The 17396-nt window shown below is 32.7% G+C and overlaps 1 protein-coding gene across 1 annotated transcript; it reads right to left on the bottom strand.

Moving 5' to 3' along the window:
- Positions 1–263: 263 nt before the first annotated feature.
- Positions 264–1103, bottom strand: LOC139854190 (uncharacterized). The gene is made up of 2 exons (XM_071843510.1): positions 810–1103; positions 264–698 (listed from the first exon to the last, which is right to left on the bottom strand). Exons 1-2 carry the CDS (start codon positions 1101–1103, stop codon positions 264–266), a joined length of 729 nt encoding a protein of 242 aa, XP_071699611.1.
- Positions 1104–17396: the final 16293 nt, after the last annotated feature.

Genomic DNA, 17396 nt, shown 5'->3' with positions numbered 1-17396 from the left:
TAATATTTGAAGCTGCATTCTGTTGGTTTTCGAATTTTTTTTGAAATGAGTTAGAACTTCGTTTTTAATTATTTCCGGACGTTCTTGCCAAATACCATTGACAAATAAGCCACTGATATTCGACTTTGAACAGTTTCTTTTTATCGTTCTATGAAAAGTTTCGAGTTTTCATCCCCGTCTATCGCCCATTTGACTCTCGCTTTTTGCTTTAACATTAATGCCTTTTCTTTCTCTTTTTTCAACCACATACCTCTCGGAACAACTCATTCTTCCTTTTCAGCATCATTTAACTGAATAATTTCTGCTTTCTTTTCTAATTCATTTGCCTTTTCTTTCGCCTTATTTAGAGTAATATCTAGATCACCATACTGTTCCTTACTCCAACTTCTAAGCGCATTCTTCACATTTTTCATCTTGTATTTAAATCTACAATCATCTCTAGATCCCATAACTATCTTATTCCATGCTTCCACGATAACCTGCTCAACGTCTTTGTTGTCGAACCATATGTCAAAATCTTTACGGTTTTGGTCCGAAATCAATATTTGTATCACTAAGAACAATCGGGCAATGGTCTGAAGTATTGCATCGAGTGCAGTGACCGAAAGATCCCCCCATTCTTGTAAAAAACATTCCGAACCTAAAAAGTGATCTAGTTTACTTAGTTTCATCCCGTTATCACTTATTCTTGTATATTTCTTACCAATTAAAGGGATTTCAATCAATTAAGTTTGATCAATAAAATAATTGAAGCGTTTTGCACATGATTCAACAAAATCACAATTTAGTCTTTCCTCTTCGTTACTGACTTCGTTGAAGTCCCCACATAACACCCATTCGGTTTCTTTGATTTCCATAAGACTTTCAAGTTTCACCCACATTTCCTTTTTCTCGACATCATTATGTGGCCCGTAAACGTTTGTGATGATTGTATCCTTTTGATTGTCTTTCCATCTTCCTTTAATGGCTAGATAAAACTTACCCCTCACCACTTCTGTGACTGTAAATACATTTGTATCCCATATTAAAAACATACCACCTGATTTTCCTATTTTTGGTTTTTGAATGAAATTGAAATCTGTGTCACCCCATATGGATTCCATGAGTCTGAAACTTCGTTGCATTTTGATTCTTTGATTGCAACTACATTAGGTTTTTTCGTTATTCTCAATCTTCTGAACCAACTTATTTTACTTTTCTGATCTATCGTTTTTCTTAAAACCTCGAATATTGAAAGATAAAATCTCCATTAATAACCTTAAAATCGTACGCATTATGGTAGCATGATGTAGTGACCCGGAAAATTTCGACTAATTTTAAACCAAACTCTCGATACGATTTAATATTTTTTGACACGATAAGCAAAGTCTGTAATATTGAGTCTCAAAATTTTTGAACTGTTTCATATATTCAATTGACCTTCGACTATTTTCGACGATTCACGAACAACTATTTGTAAATATATATAATAATTTAAATTATAATTGGAAATAATATAAACAACTCAAATCATAAACGTGGTAAATTAAAACTTTACTTCTCTATTAATATCACAATACTTGAATAGTATCATGAGTTTGCCGGTCGAATTTTATCCTCCATGGGTATATTATACCCATTACACATCAACGAGTAAAAAGTTTTACCCTACCCCTTTTCACTAGTGAATTTATTTTAATTCACCGCAAGACACGAATGCTTTTGAGTTACATGTCCATAGCCATTCTTATCTTACTTAAGATTTCATAAAAGTTCTTAACCGAAAAGGAATACTTACACATATCTTTAAAGGAAGCTATGAGTTGGCTTTATTAAACCTATTGTAAATTGTGTGCTTTTAAAGTTACAAACTCAGTTCAATTAATATTTAATAATTACAGTATATTTTGATTTGTTTCACCGAAGAGTACATATTCTATTATAACTATTAATTAGTCTAATAATATAAAGTGTCAGAGCAGTATATTCATCCGTGACTTGAATAATTTAAGTATTGACAATGTTTTCAATTCATATTACTGCATATGATTGAGAATATGTAAACTTTATTATAAAATATTTAATTGTGTTAGTGTACTTCTTTGTTGTTGTTAACTTTAACATATGATCTAGATATATTTATACCCATATGCTCGTGTGATTTACCATTCCTTCTAACCTCTCATATCCCATAATTAATCAACCAATTTCACTTCTTCTTTCTTTTGAGCACCATAACCGGCCATCGACCACCATCATAAACTAATCACCACCATGAGAATCGATCGCCACAACCACCAACGTTGTCACCATACTCCACTATATCACCACCAATATCTAGCTCAAACCCTAACAACCACCACGATTAACACCTTCACACCACGCCACCCACGACCACCACACCCACGAACCCTTGTAAACACCATGGTTCACCACCACCTGCAGTTTAGAAACCCACATACTACTTAGTTCGGTTACTAGTGATCACCATCATCGACCGGTACATTCTGTTACTATATTGTACGACCACCTTCAAACCCGCCATTTAAAATATTCGTGAACCACCAAAAAAAAAAATCCAAACCACCAAGCCAAGAAAAAGAGCTTTGGAGACTGCTGCTGTACTTCTTTTTGTTTCGGACGAGATGTCAATCACCACTTCATCACTTAGAACCGTCACCTAACAAACACCAATACCGAAACCTTCTTGAATGTCATTGTTGTTTTCGTTTAAAGTCCATCGAACCACCACCGACGAAGGTGATCCTTTTCATCCATCACATTGCCCTCTTGGCGAAGAACCTGAAGCACTTACCGGCGAACCTGTCTGAAACACCATTTTCTCTCTCATTTCCAGGGTATCTCGTCACGATTATATACTATACCAAATTCTAGATCATATTTATCCGCTCGTCCGAACCGACAATCACCCCGGTGTAATAGAAGAAGTCAACGAGCTTCGCGCTCGGGTAGTGGCTTTGGAGAATATGGTGCAAAGGTTACAAACACCAGCAGCAGCACCAGCAGCATAATCAGTACCACCATCACCAACGCCAACAGTACCATTACCATCACCAACAACAACCGCATCGCAAACCCCCAACTTCACAATCTGTCACACGAACATCAACGTCATATGCACCATAGATACCAAGGAGTACCAATAACAATGAACGATGAAGTATTAATTCATAACTTCATTGAAGAAATATTCTGCGAAGAATATGTGGTTTCTAAAAGTTTTAGAGATTATTTATTCCAGCTCAAACCTAAAATCAAATGAGTTTAATAGTATATTAACTCGTTAAATCCATGATTACATCTGAAGAAAATATATATGTATATATGTTTTCATAAAGATTGTAATTACAAATTCTTTTGTACAAACTGTTAATGGTGAAAATATTTTAACGGGTAGGTAATACCCGAAGAATATTTAAATTTCACATTAATAAGTTACACTGTACATTCTTCGAATCTGATACAACAGTCATTTACTATCCCACTTACATCCACAGATATACGTATCCGTTCACCGCAGAATAACCATTTTCATTCAATTTCATATTTAGATTTTGACCTATCAGAATCCAACAAGTGGTATAATGAAGAAAACATTTGACAAAATAAAATTTGTTAGAAACAAACAAATTAAATATGAGAAATTTTGTTAAGAAACCACGCTAACAAAATCCTAGCTAACTGTTCCTAGCTAACTGTTAATTCCGTATTACATTTATTTATCGCAATTTATTTATCGCAATTTATATTCTCTCAATTTTATTTATCGTCATTTAATTTCTGTTATTTATTTTACGCACTTTAAATATCGGGACACGTATATAATGTTTTGACATATCATATCGACGCATCTGTATATATTATTTGGAATAACCATAGACACTCTATATGCAGTAATGCTTGAGTTAGCTATACAGGGTTGAGGTTGATTCTACAATAATATATATACTTTGAGTTGTGATCGAGTCTGAGACATGTATACGGGTCACGATACATATTAATTAATTCGAATATTATATATTAAATTATTGAACTGCTAACTGTGGACTACCAATATTAGACAATTAAAATGAATTAAAATATTGATTATAACATATGAAACTAAACAATTCTTCAAGTTTGCCACTTGATTTCATCCTAAACCTCATTTGTATCTTGACGATTACAATCTGCGTTCAAACCTTTCATGATTCTTGAAAACACCTCAATCAAGAGGATGAACCAACTGCATCTCATCTACAGAAGGAAAGATTTATGCATATAGTTATGCACCTGAAAACACTCGGAACCTAAGTAAACGTTTAAAACGTATCCGTGCTAGCTCCTTTGACTTTGTTATTACCGAAAATAACTTTGCAATTCCTTTCCAAAGTAGCCTATTTTGTCACAGCTCTAACAAATCAACTTCGACTTTTCATTCGGATAAGCCTTATTATAACTTCGATATATAAGCTTGCCTTTCATCATCGTTATCGAAAAACCGTTTATATTTCACCACATTAGTAGTAAGCTTATCAGCAACTTTGTTTCTCATCGGCTAAAGTTTCTCCGAAAAACCATTATAACAATTAATAATAATATCTAAACTTGTTCGATTACAAGTATATGCTTTAATAAATATATGAATAATATAGGTTCGTGAATTCGAGACCAACCCTACACTTGTTCAATGACGTCATATGTATTTTTACTGCAAAATACAGTATGGTGAATTTCATTTGCTCCCTTTTTAAATGTTTCTGCAATATATATTTTTGGGACTGAGAATACATGCGCTTTTATAACTGTTTTATGAAATAGACACAAGTACTTGAAACTACATTATATGGTTGAATGGATCGAAGTCGAATATGCCCCTTTTAGCCTGGTAATCTAAGAATTAGGGAACATCACTAATTTTGAGAATTAGTGCACCCCTAATTGACGCGAATCCTAAAGATAGATCTATTGGGCCTAACGAACCCTATCCAAAGTACCGGATGCTTTAGTACTTTGAATTCGTTTTTATCATGTCCGAAGGATTTCCCGGAATGATAGGGGATATTCTTATATGCATCTTGTTAATGTCGGTTACCAGGTGTTCAATCCATATGAATGATTTTTGTCTCTATGCATGGGACGTATATTTATGAGAATTGGAAATAAAAATCTTGCGGTCTATTAAAATGATGAAAATAATCGTTTATGATAAACTAATGAACTCACCAACCTTTTGGTTGACACTTGATAGTATGTTTATTCTCAGGTATGAAAGAAATCTTCCGCTGTGCATTTGTCCATTTTAGAGACATTACTTGGAGTCATTCATGACATATTTCAAAAGATGTTGCATTTGAGTCATTGAGTTCATCAAGATTATTATCAAGTCATTTATAGTTTGGATATATTATGAAATGGTATGCATGCCGTCAACTTTCGATGTAATGAAAGTTTGTCTTTTAAAAACGAATGCAAAGTTTGTAAAATGTATCATATAGAGGTCAAGTACCTCGTGATGTAATCAAATGTAATGTATTCGTTCAGATGGATTAGGACGGGTCATTTCAGATGAGTTATTGGGGATTTTCACCCCAACTCACCCCAAGTTTGTTGCCAAATTCTTTTATCCCGACACTGCTCAAAGAGTTATCATTAGATTTCCTACTAGTAGCTTTTAACTTACTTGCAGCTTTCGGGATTGTGATCTTAGGAATTGCATTCTGAAGGTTTGTGTTTTTCTTCCTGGCTGTATTTTTGAGGTTTACAATTCGGGATGATGTCTTCCATCCCAAGATCAAATTCCATTACTTCTTATTTGTGTTTGTTGTGTTTGATCTTCTTTTCTTTTTTTTTTTCCCGGATTTTGGGATTGGTTTTTGGCAGGTTTGGTTCTGAATGGGTTTTAGGTTTGAGGATGGTGTTTTGGATTTTGTAGTTCGATTTTGGGTATGGGACTGTAATGAGGATTTTGATGGTTTGTTTTGAGGTTTTGGAAGTTGTGTGCATGAACTGATCTCGATGGGACGGTTATTAGGGTTGATATGAGATTGTTTGTCTTGGTTCTGATGTGATGAGGTGCTGGTATTTTTTGGAACATTGTTGTGTATGTGAATTGGGCTTGTGGTGGTGTTAAGGTTTTGGTTTAGGATGGTTTTGGATTGTATGTTTTTTGTGTGGTATGGGTTTGAAAGGTTTATTGGGCTTTCCGGAACATGGGTGTGGTTTGGGCTGTCTTCTTGGTTTGGGTTTATTGAAACGGGTTTTGGTGATGGGCTATAATTAAGGGACGGGTTTAACATGTTTGGGGTCGGAGATTAAAATTTTGGTGTTTGGATTGTGTCGATTGGTGTAAATTTTTGGTTTGGGCTAATGGGAGTTTTTTCAAAGAGTTTAGTGATTCTGATTGGGCTATGTGTGTTCACATTTGGTTCATTGATTTCATCTATTGGGCCACAGTTTAAGGGTGTGGTTAAGACTTTAAATGTATTTATTGGGCTCAAGGGTGTTTCCTTTTTATGTTTATTCGGCCCAGATGGACTGAGTGATTTTTGAGTTAACGATGGACTAACCTTTTTCGTGACTTCTGCTTCAGGACTCTTCATCTTTGTCGACTTTTCTAGGGAAACAACATTATCTTTACTTTGGTCGACAGTTTTCTTGGATGATTGACCTTCATTATTGCCCTGACTAAAGTTTTATCTCTTTTCAAGACACCTTGATGATTGGTCTTCCAAATTCGCCCGAGATTTTTTTCCAACCGGAATATGTGTTTTCGAAAAATCTTCATCGTCTGAGGGAATGATGATGTCATCATCATCAATTGAACTGTTTATACTTCCATCATCATCTTCTTCATTGAGTTCTAGTTCGATAACATCGTTTAGTTCTTCCATAACTCTGATGTAGACTATTGTATCGTTTACTTTGGCCCTTACCATCTCGTGGATGAAATTGGAATTACGAACCTTGACTAATACCCTTCCAGTGATTAGATTTTGATTTGACCCAACTATATTACAATTTTCGATGTCGATCATCGGACCAAACCAACTCGCGATTCTTTTGAAACTTCCAACATTCCAATGAGAGACTGGCATTCCATGTATCCCTACCTAAGTTATTCTTCCTGAGTTGAGAACATTAGGTTTCCAATGCTTTAAGCCTTGTACCCACTTTTTAATTCCATGATCCTCCTTGTTTACTATGTTCTCAACAGCTTTCTCTGATTCAAACATGAACATTACGTCAAAACCACCAAGATTTTTAATGGAGAATTTTGTGAGACTTTCTTGTTCGCCTAGTATCTGTAATTAGCCCAAAGTTTCCAACAATTTTAGCTCACCCACAAGAGCCTTTTTGGAGAGCTCTTTATTTATTTCATCACTTTCAAGTGAGACTAATCTGCCATTCGAAACAGTTTTGTTTTCATGCTTCTGACCTCTAATTACATCGTTAAAATTTCTTCCATCTCTAAAGGAGTTGTTTGGGGTGACGGGTTATGTTTTGTGGGATTAGTTTTGTTTAGGTTAAAGAGAATGGAATGGTTGGATTTGGCTGGGGTTTTTGTAGGATGGTGTGTAGATTGATATCTATGGTTAGGGTTTTTATGGTTATTGTCATTAGCCTTGTATGCTCTTAGCCATGTATCACCGATCTGAATATTGCTGAGTTTTGTGGCAAAGAAATCTGCATCTGTTATTCCTTCAAATCTCGCAAAACCATATCTTAATCCACTCTTGGCTAACGGATTTCTTGCGATGTATACATCTCATACGTTACCTTTCAGTTTGAATACCTTCCATAGATCGGGAACCGTCCATGTAATTGGAAAGTTGTAGAAGAAGAAGGAGGTTAGATGTTGTCCGAATACCCTTGTTGAGTAGTAGCCGTTGTTCCTTCCGTTACCGCCTCCATACGTCGCCGCCGCATTCCTCGGGACACCATTGCTCGTCGTCGCTCTCTCTCATTTCTATATTTCTTTCCTTCAAATCAAGAAAACTTTTTTTCTTAATTCATTTGTTGTTTGTATACTCAGTAATGTTTATTACGCTGGACTAGAAATTATGGAACGTTTAATATCATTTATATGTTCATTTGCAAAACCTAAATTCCAATATTACCTCCGACAATTTTTGCATTGTAAGAGAAACCTGCACATAGCACTCAAAAAAGTAACTATTATAAGAATTCGTTAATTTCAGGGTTTCAATAGCACAAGATTTAACTAACCGGTATACTGATAATAAATCCATCAAAATTTGGCATGTATCTATATGACACATCGCCTGTGAATCTGGTTCTGTCGTTTTTCCAGTAAATTTTCGTCGAATTCGTAAGAGTAGTATCAAAGCAGCATTAAAGTCCGACCAAACGCTTCTGATATGACTATTACTTTGAGACGCTTGCTTATTTACCCCACTGCATAACATACATTACAAAAAAATGGTCATTTCTAACTATCTTTTAGTGACCACCCATTATTTGATCACTAATAATGCTATTTACTAACCATTAAAAAGGACGTCATTAAGTTTTAATTAGTTTACGATATTAGTGACAAAATAAAATGGTCATTATAGAGACCAATTTTAATATTTTTGTCTTTAATAGAGTTTTGTGTCGGATCCATAGTGACGAGAATGACCAGCCTATTTTAATCATTAACTTGATTTAGTGACCAATTTACTGTTTTTTTTTTTATGAATAGCCATTGTCAATTTGTCACTAAAGTCCTTTTTTTCTTATAGTGATATTGCATAAATACCGTTTCATTATTTTTTATCAAAATATTTCAACGTGGCATTTGGGAGATTTCGATGGGATTTTATGGGATTTGTAACTAAAATTTCATATAATAATAAGTTTGGTTGGAGTATTTGAAAAGTATGACGATTTTGAAAAGGGCAAATGGCCCGAAAAGGTAACATATTTTACCAAATTTACCAGTAAAGGTAATATGATTTTTCCAGATGCCTGAAAAAGATAACGTGTTTTAAATTTTGCCCGAAAAGGATTATGATTTGAAAAAGTGTGAAATTGAAGGTAATATTGTCAAATTCATTAACGATCGTTAGTGAAATTTCGTTAAGTGCTCAGCTTGGGATGTAAGGGACAAATTTTCGTTAACTCCCCACCATCATTTATTTGATTTAGATTTATAAATTAAATTATAAGTCCAATATAAATTGGTGTTCACATTATCAATTAAAACATCACATTTGAGCTCCTTCCATCTACACACTCACAGATGCAGATTTATGAGTCCAATATAAAGTGATGTTCTTGAAACTTGAATTCAAACCCCGTCCCCAAAATTGATGTTCATCGTGTTCATTGTGTTCATCGTGTTCAAATCTAGATTTTAAAAATTAAATCACTGGCATTACATCGTGTTCATCGTTATAGCAAGAAACACAGACCCAGGATCTTCGTTCGATTTAAAGTGGTGTCGGCAACCATAGTCGGGGTCCGATTGTCCTTTCCGTCTTCGGCGGGGATTGCATCGACCACCGCAGATGCAGATCTAGATCTTCGTTCGATTTATATGAAATGGAGTCATCAAAATCAAGAAATCAAAAATATAAATGTTGCAATTTAAGATTTTGTTATGTACAGATATTTTGTTTTTGAGTTATTAGAAAGTTTAATTGCTATGAAAGTGACGTGATTTTGATGAAATCGCATTTTGAACATAATTTTGAATTTATCTCGATTTAGTTTCAGGCTTATAATGATAAGGATTTTTTATTTAGTGTTTTACTATTATTGTGTTTAATTTTGATTTTGATTATGTATTGTTTTACTAGCATTAATTTATTTGGGGTTCATTTTCTTTGTTTCAATGTTTCAATGCTCTTGATCTACTCGATGGTGTACTTTAATTTGTTAAAAAATTGTTGATTTGAATTTAGTTAGATTTTTAATCTTGATTTATTTTGTATTAAGTTTTTATTTGCATTTGCAGGTTTTCGAATTAAGTGTGAAATTGTGAGGATGATGATGATCACAAACAGTAGCTTCAAGCTTTGAATATCATTTTAAGTTTTGTGAATCCTGGAACTGAATATGTAATATGATATATGTTTTAAGGAACAAAGTTGAGAAAATTTGTAAAAGAGATTGCTTAATTTTGTTATTTTTAAAAGAGATTGCACTTAACGAAATATCACTAACGATTGTTAATGAATTTGACAATATTACCTTCAATTTCACACTTTTTCAGAACATAATCCTTTTCGGGCAAAAATTGAAACACGTTATCCTTTTCGGGCATCTAGAAAAGTCATATTACCTTTATTGGCAAATTTGATAAAATATGTTACATTTTCGGGCCATTTTCCCTTTTGAAAATTCATAAACTAGATTTCTAAATTTTTGAATATGGCATGGATTTTAAAATCTTTCATTTATAAATGGCCTATTTTTGTGTTTTCTCCTACACTTCCTTAATTCTCCGGCAAACAATTCTCTTTTCTTTTCTATATACAAAAGAAAAAAACAAATTCAAGTGCATTATTTTTAAAATAAAAAAAAACAAATTCACGTGCTTTATTTTTGTGTTCGTTTCGATCTAACCTTTTACTTATTTAATTCCTTACATAAATTTTGTACTAGAGTTCTAAGGTTTTTAATTTCAATTCCTTGCCTAAGATCTCTACTCGAAATTTATTATAAATGTATGTATTTTAAGTTCCTTTATTATGTAGAGCAAGCTTATCAATTTCGCTATTCAATATCGTAAGTTTTATACTAGAATATTTTGACTATTGTAAATGTACGTATTTCTATGTTGTGATTTTTGATACACATTATTTTGGTCTTTGTTTTGACATTAGCAGTAGTTTATTGAATTTGAAATCAAAAAAAGATCCGGGGTTAGTACTTTGAAATTTTTATATAAAAATTTGAAGCAAAAAGATATAAGATTATAAATCCTAGGATTTCAAATCATTTACTCGTAGTATTTCAAATGCTTTGGTATTTAAAATCATATTCATAGTTAACTTATAGTTATGTATTTTTCATATGTATTTAAAATGTTGGTCTCTTTAGCTCTGATCACGAGTTGATGTGTGCTTTGAAGTTCGAGCTTCTCACGAATTTTTTTATTTATTTTGAAAATAGAATACTTTAGAGTTATATAAAATGTGTTACAAATTGTTAAATATTGCATTTGCAGCCTAGTTAGTTGGTCTAAGGGCCTGTTTACTTAGGACTTAATTGGATTAATTCTTTGAAGAAATTATTCGGACAGAAAAAGTGGGTGTTTACTTGGAACCTTTTGATTAATTCAAACTGTTTGGTGGGTTGTATGGCTCATGTGAAAAACCCATGTCCTCTGGATATAGCATCTCATTTCCATCTTTACCCTCATCTTTCCTTTTCTTTCTTTTTCATCTTAAATCCAATACCCTCACCTTCTTTCATCTTACAACTTTTCGATCCAATATTTTGCTGCACCTTTTTCATTTTAATCCATATACTCATCTATATGTCCAGTTTTATTAACGAGGTGAAAAATTTACACCAACAATAACGCAAATCTAGGAAAATGCATCGGCTTGGTATTAACACCGTCACTACTACCTCTTGCTGCTCCGATAACGTTCAAAATCAATCGTCGACAAACGCAGATCTCCGATTGAGAGATTGATGAATATGATAATGATGATTTTATTTATTTGTATTATTTGCGTATGGACTTCCGAAAACACAGATCTATTTGTTTGGAAAGTCGTTGATTTTTAATTTCATTTTCTTTGTTGTACGTGGTTTATTTTTCTTATATTTATATTTATTTTGTTCATTTGATTCTTTAGTATTAGAAGTAGATGTAATATTAGTATATAACTTTGGAGATCATTATCACTGTTTTGTCGAAGAGGTTGTTTATACAGATCTTCAATTGAAAAATTGATGAGAAAAGGCTAAAGTTGTCATTCTCATCATTAAGATATTTTATTGAGTAATAAAAGTAAACATCATCTTATATTTATTAGATTATCTCATATTGACATCTATATCCATATACTCATCTATATGGATAACTTGACTTAATAGAAAAAAAGGTAAACAGGCCCTAAGTCTTTGTCCTCGGAAGATTCGAGGGTCTAATTCTCACCTCATCTTCCTCTGTCCCTTTTTAACTTCTTTAATTCTTTATTTTTTAATTTCTCTTCTCATTCTTTTTTTTCTTCCTTTTTTACTTTCATTTTCTACCCTTTCATTCTTTATTTTGATTTTTCAACGATGTACGTAGATCACCCTTAAATAAAACGAACTAATTAACTACTAGCACATATTACAGGAAACATGCCCGATCAATGTAATAATAGGTAATAGGTAAGTCAAATTCGTCCCACAAAGAGCAAGACAATTATGTTTTGTAAAAAAATGGTCACAATTTTAATTAGGGGAGATTTTGTTCATCAATTAAACAATATTTAAATAGCAAATAACAATAAAAGATAATAGGTATTCACTTGGGTTTTCACAATCCTCCTAGCTCGGGTTAAGCTTTTAATGATAGTGTGGTTTAATGAACTTGTACTTTAGTTCAATTACCTACTAGTAAGTCAGACCAACCAATAATAAGTTATTCTCACGGTGAATTAGGTAGATAAGTATGATTCAAGTGTTTGACTTAACTAGGTTCATTAAATCTCCAACTCTCATATATCGGGTAGACATACATTATGTTGTGAAGCTCGTTAGATCTCAAGACTTAGGTGTATACTAGTCACTTTGTTATCTTCAACCGGTTCGCATGTAATAATAAATATAACTATAAAGGTTGACATGCATGATAAACTAGTAAGAGGCAAGTATTGGGATTAACTAGGTTCATCAATCTTATCCTTTGCTACGCATACAATTCCATCTTAATGTCTAGATAATCCGTGGTTATTACTTGAACATACAAATTCTAATTCATACAAGTATTAAAATAATCATTAACCGTAACTAGAAATCATATTATTACCAAGTGAATAGTAACAAATTTAGTTAACCATGTAAGTAACAATAAAGATTAAAAAAATAAACAAGACAATGATTAAAGTAAACATTGAAATTAAGATGAACATGAATAATAAATAATAAATATTACAAAAGTAATCGTAGAACAAATTTGTTAGAATATTAGAATTCTTGAATATAAAACCTAAACTATTCTTGAGAGAAAACTAACTAAAATTCGTAAAAATTGAATTCAAAAAGTATATCTCAACCTCTAGCCTAAGCCTCTATTTATAGTGCAAGACCTCTAAAAAGTTCGAATTAAATCGAGCTGGTGGTAGTTTCAACAATAAAGGGTTGTTTGCAGATTTAGCCGGTGGCTATTGGTGTTAGCCGACTGCCCTTTTGGTGTTTCTAGAATCTTCTCCAAAAGCTAGCGGCTCTTTGCTTAGACGGCGGATCGAATTATTTTTGTCAGACTTTTCGATCTTCATAAAATCCAGATGATAGCCGTCGGCCCTTTAATAGCCGGGGGCTCTTTTATTTGAAGGCCGGTGGCTCTTTTATTTTCGTCGACAATTTTGACTTTTCTGGAAATTCAGTTATGATCTTCATTGTGATAGCTGGCAGCTGTAATACAGATGGGGCTGTTTTTGACTTTCTTTCGACTTCACTTCATTCCCCATCCATACTTCATCAAGCTTTCGTATTTTCACCACTTTTAGCCTCTTTTAACATCGTTTTTCATCACTTATCCTACAAAATCACTCAAACTATTTCAAACACATACAACATCAATATGTTCTCAAAATAGACACCATTAAGTTTAAAATAGAAATAATATCTTCTTAAATTGATATTTCAAACATGTATAAATTAGGCGATATAATCCACCCTCAACTTTTATCCCATTTCTCCATCAAATTTATAACTATTTTTATTTTGTTTTTATTTTTTTCAAAGGCAAACACACACATTCAACGCGCTTCGACGGCTTTTTTATTTCCTCTTCTTTTTACCCCTTTACGGTACTATCTTCCTCAATTCGCACAAATATGACTTATTCCTTTGCTTATTGTGAAAAAAATGAGCAAATGCTACTAACCGTGTGATAAGTTGTTTGTGATTTTTACAGATACAATTATGGAGAAAACACGCCTAAAATACAATAAAATGAAGAAGCCAAAGAAAACCTGAGAAACTGCCCAGGACGGCGGCCTTATCTCCCAGGCCGGCGGCCTCACTAGTGTCAAATGAAATTCAAATTAAAGTCAAAACATAGAAGAATAGTTCCCGAAGCTCAATATGGCGGCCTCGATCACCAGTATGACGGTCAAATTAAATAAGGAAAATATTCGGCGTTAATGAAGAAAGTTCCAGAAGCAACTCAAGACGGCTGCTAAGAAGTCAGAGCTGTCGGGGTTATTTAAAGAAAAGATTAACGTGTCTCAGTAGTAAAAAAGGAAAGGATCTCTCAGGATGGCGGCCTTAATGGTCAAGACGCCGGTTGAGCGTTCCAGTTAAGATACATAAGACACTTTCCATAACTCATGAAGGCAGCCTTGATGGTCAAGTTGATGGCTTAGAATCGTGATATTGGTACATTAATGATTTAGACCTCTTAATGTATTCGATATGTGCGGGTGGAACTACCAGACTAAGTCCCGTAGTGTAATCATACGTTTAACCTTAGTGGCACTTAAGTGACAGTTAGGTACAAATCGTGATTAGAGGGATTAATCACCCCGATGTTTATGTTCAAGCACTCAAAGTCATTCGAGAAAAACACTCTTAAAATAAGACCAGTTTATATATAAAATCCTTAACCGAACAAGCATCCTTCCTTTCCTTTATTTAAATGAAATCCATATTATCCATTGCTCCTGTAATACAAAACCCCCCAACTAATATATATATATATATATATATATATATATATATATATATATATATATATATATATATATATAATAAAACGAGGTACAATAGATAATATAAATTCACTGAATACAATTATTGCCTACCTCTCTTGACGATCATGTACTTATACCCACTGCTCTACAATGATCGAGACTCTACCCGTTAATGCTAAAGTTGTCGTAATATAAATTTAAATGGTTGATTTCGCACATGCACACGACTGCACGCACGTCAGGAAGGATGCTGGTTCAGTTGAGGATTTTATGTGTAGTCGGATTATAAATTAAGTACGTATTCTCGAATGACTTTAAGTGTTGGACGCGAATAGTAGGATATTACCCCTACTACTCTCAAAGCATAGTTAATTGTCTCTTAAGTGTTGCTAAGGTTTAACGTGCGATTATACTATGAGACTTAATCTGGCGGTACTACCCGCACATATTGAAATAGTCACAAACTAAAATAGAACCAAACTTATGTAGTGACCCGAACTTTTCCATGTTTATATATATTAAATGAAATGGATATTTACATGATTAAGTGTTTCCAACATATTAAGCAATCAAACTTGTTAAGACTTGATTAATTGAAATAGGTTTTATATAGACAATTGACCACCCAAGTTGATCGGCGATTCATGAATGTTAAAACTTGTAAAAACTATATGATGACATATATATATATATATATATATATATATATATATATATATATATATATATATATATATATATATATATATATATATATATATATATTATGATAAGTATGTACCTCATTAAGTATTTTAACAATGAGTTATATACATAAAAATGAGACTATTGAATTAAGAAACTTGAAAACGGTATATATAACGATTATCGTTATAACAACGTCTTACTAATTACATATGAATCATTTTAAGATATTGATACACTATATATAAACATGTTAAATGATAAGTAAACATATCATTAAGTATAATAACAATGAACTACTTATGTAAAAACAAGACTACTAACTTAAGGATTTCGAAACGAGACATATATGTAACGATTATCATTGTAACGACATTTAACTGTATATATAATCATATTAAGATATATTAATACATCATTATATCATGATAATGTAATAATTTAACATCTCATTAGATATAATAAACAATGTGTTAACAACATTTAACAAGATCGTTAACTTAAAGGTTTCAAAACAACATTTACATGTAACGACTAACGATGACTTAACGACTCAGTTAAAATGTATATACATGTAGTGTTTTAATATGTATTCATACACTTTTGAAAGACTTCAAGACACTTATCCAAGTACTTCTACTTAACAAAAATGCTTACGATTACATCCTCATTCATTTTCATCAACAATTCTACTCGTATGCACTCGTATTTGTACTTGTACAATACACAGCTTCTAAATGTATTTACTATTGGTATATACACTCCAATGATCAGCTCTTAGCAGCCCATGTGAGTCACCTAACCATGTGGGAACCATCATTTAACATCTAGCATGACTTATGAGCAAGGAAACAAAAACAAGAACTCCTTTTAACCCCACTCACCTTCACCACTCACCACCTACTCCATTTCACTTCCAATTTTCTTCCCAATTCTCTCTCAAAGCACACATACTCTTCCATGAACGTCTAAGTTACTATTTTTCCAGCAAAAATCATCAAATACAAGCTTTAGTTATTACCTATAATCATCATAAAAACAATTACTCAAGAACACATCAAGAACACTTCCAAGTTTACAAGTTTATTTCCAAGTTTCCTAATCCATTCCAAGCAATCATCTAAGATCAAGAAACCTTTGTTATTTATAGTAGGTTATCTTTCTAAATCAAGGTAATATTCATATTCAAGCTTTGATTCAATTTCTATAACTATAACTATCTTAATTCGAGTAATAAACTTACTTGAACTTGTTTTTGTGTCATGATTCTATTTCAAGAACTTCCAAGCCATCAAAGATCCTTTGAAGCTCAAGTTATTTTTTCATCATTTCCAGTAGGTTTACCTACTAAACTTGAGGTAGTAATGATGTTCATAACATCATTCGATTCATATATGTATAACTATCTTATTCGAATATTTGAACATGTAATCACTAGAACATAGTTTAGTTAATTCTAAACTTGTTCGCAAACAAAAGTTAATCCTTCTAACTTGACTTTTAAAATCAACTAAACACATGTTCTATATCTATATGATATGCTAACTTAATGATTTAAAACCTGAAAACACGAAAAACACCGTAAAACTGGATATACGCCGTCGTAGTAACACCGCGGGCTGTTTTGGGTTAGTTAATTAAAAACTATGATAAATTTTGATTTAAGAGTTGTTCTTCTGGGAAAATTATTTTTCTTATGAACATGAAACTATATCCAAAAATCATGGTTAAACTCAAAGTGGAAGTATGTTTTCCAAAATGGTCATCTAGACGTCGTTCTTTCGACTGAAATGACTACCTTTACAAAAACGACTTGTAACCTGTATTTCCGACTATAAAATTATACTTTTTCTGTTTAGATTC

The sequence above is a fragment of the Rutidosis leptorrhynchoides genome, chromosome 6 (genome assembly GCF_046630445.1).
Source record: "Rutidosis leptorrhynchoides isolate AG116_Rl617_1_P2 chromosome 6, CSIRO_AGI_Rlap_v1, whole genome shotgun sequence".
NCBI lineage: Eukaryota > Viridiplantae > Streptophyta > Magnoliopsida > Asterales > Asteraceae > Rutidosis > Rutidosis leptorrhynchoides.
The sequence above is the reverse complement of the archived record's forward strand: the minus strand, read 5'-3'. Positions and strand labels throughout refer to the sequence as shown.

Excerpts from the sequence above, each read along its gene's own strand:
- LOC139854190 (XM_071843510.1), bottom strand. The coding sequence starts at position 1,103 with ATGGAATCCATATGGGGTGACACAGATTTCAATTTCATTCAAAAACCA. Across the intron at positions 699-809 it reads TATGTGGGGACTTCAACGAA|AAATATACAAGAATAAGTGA; the intron begins GTCAGTAACGAA and ends TTAATTGGTAAG.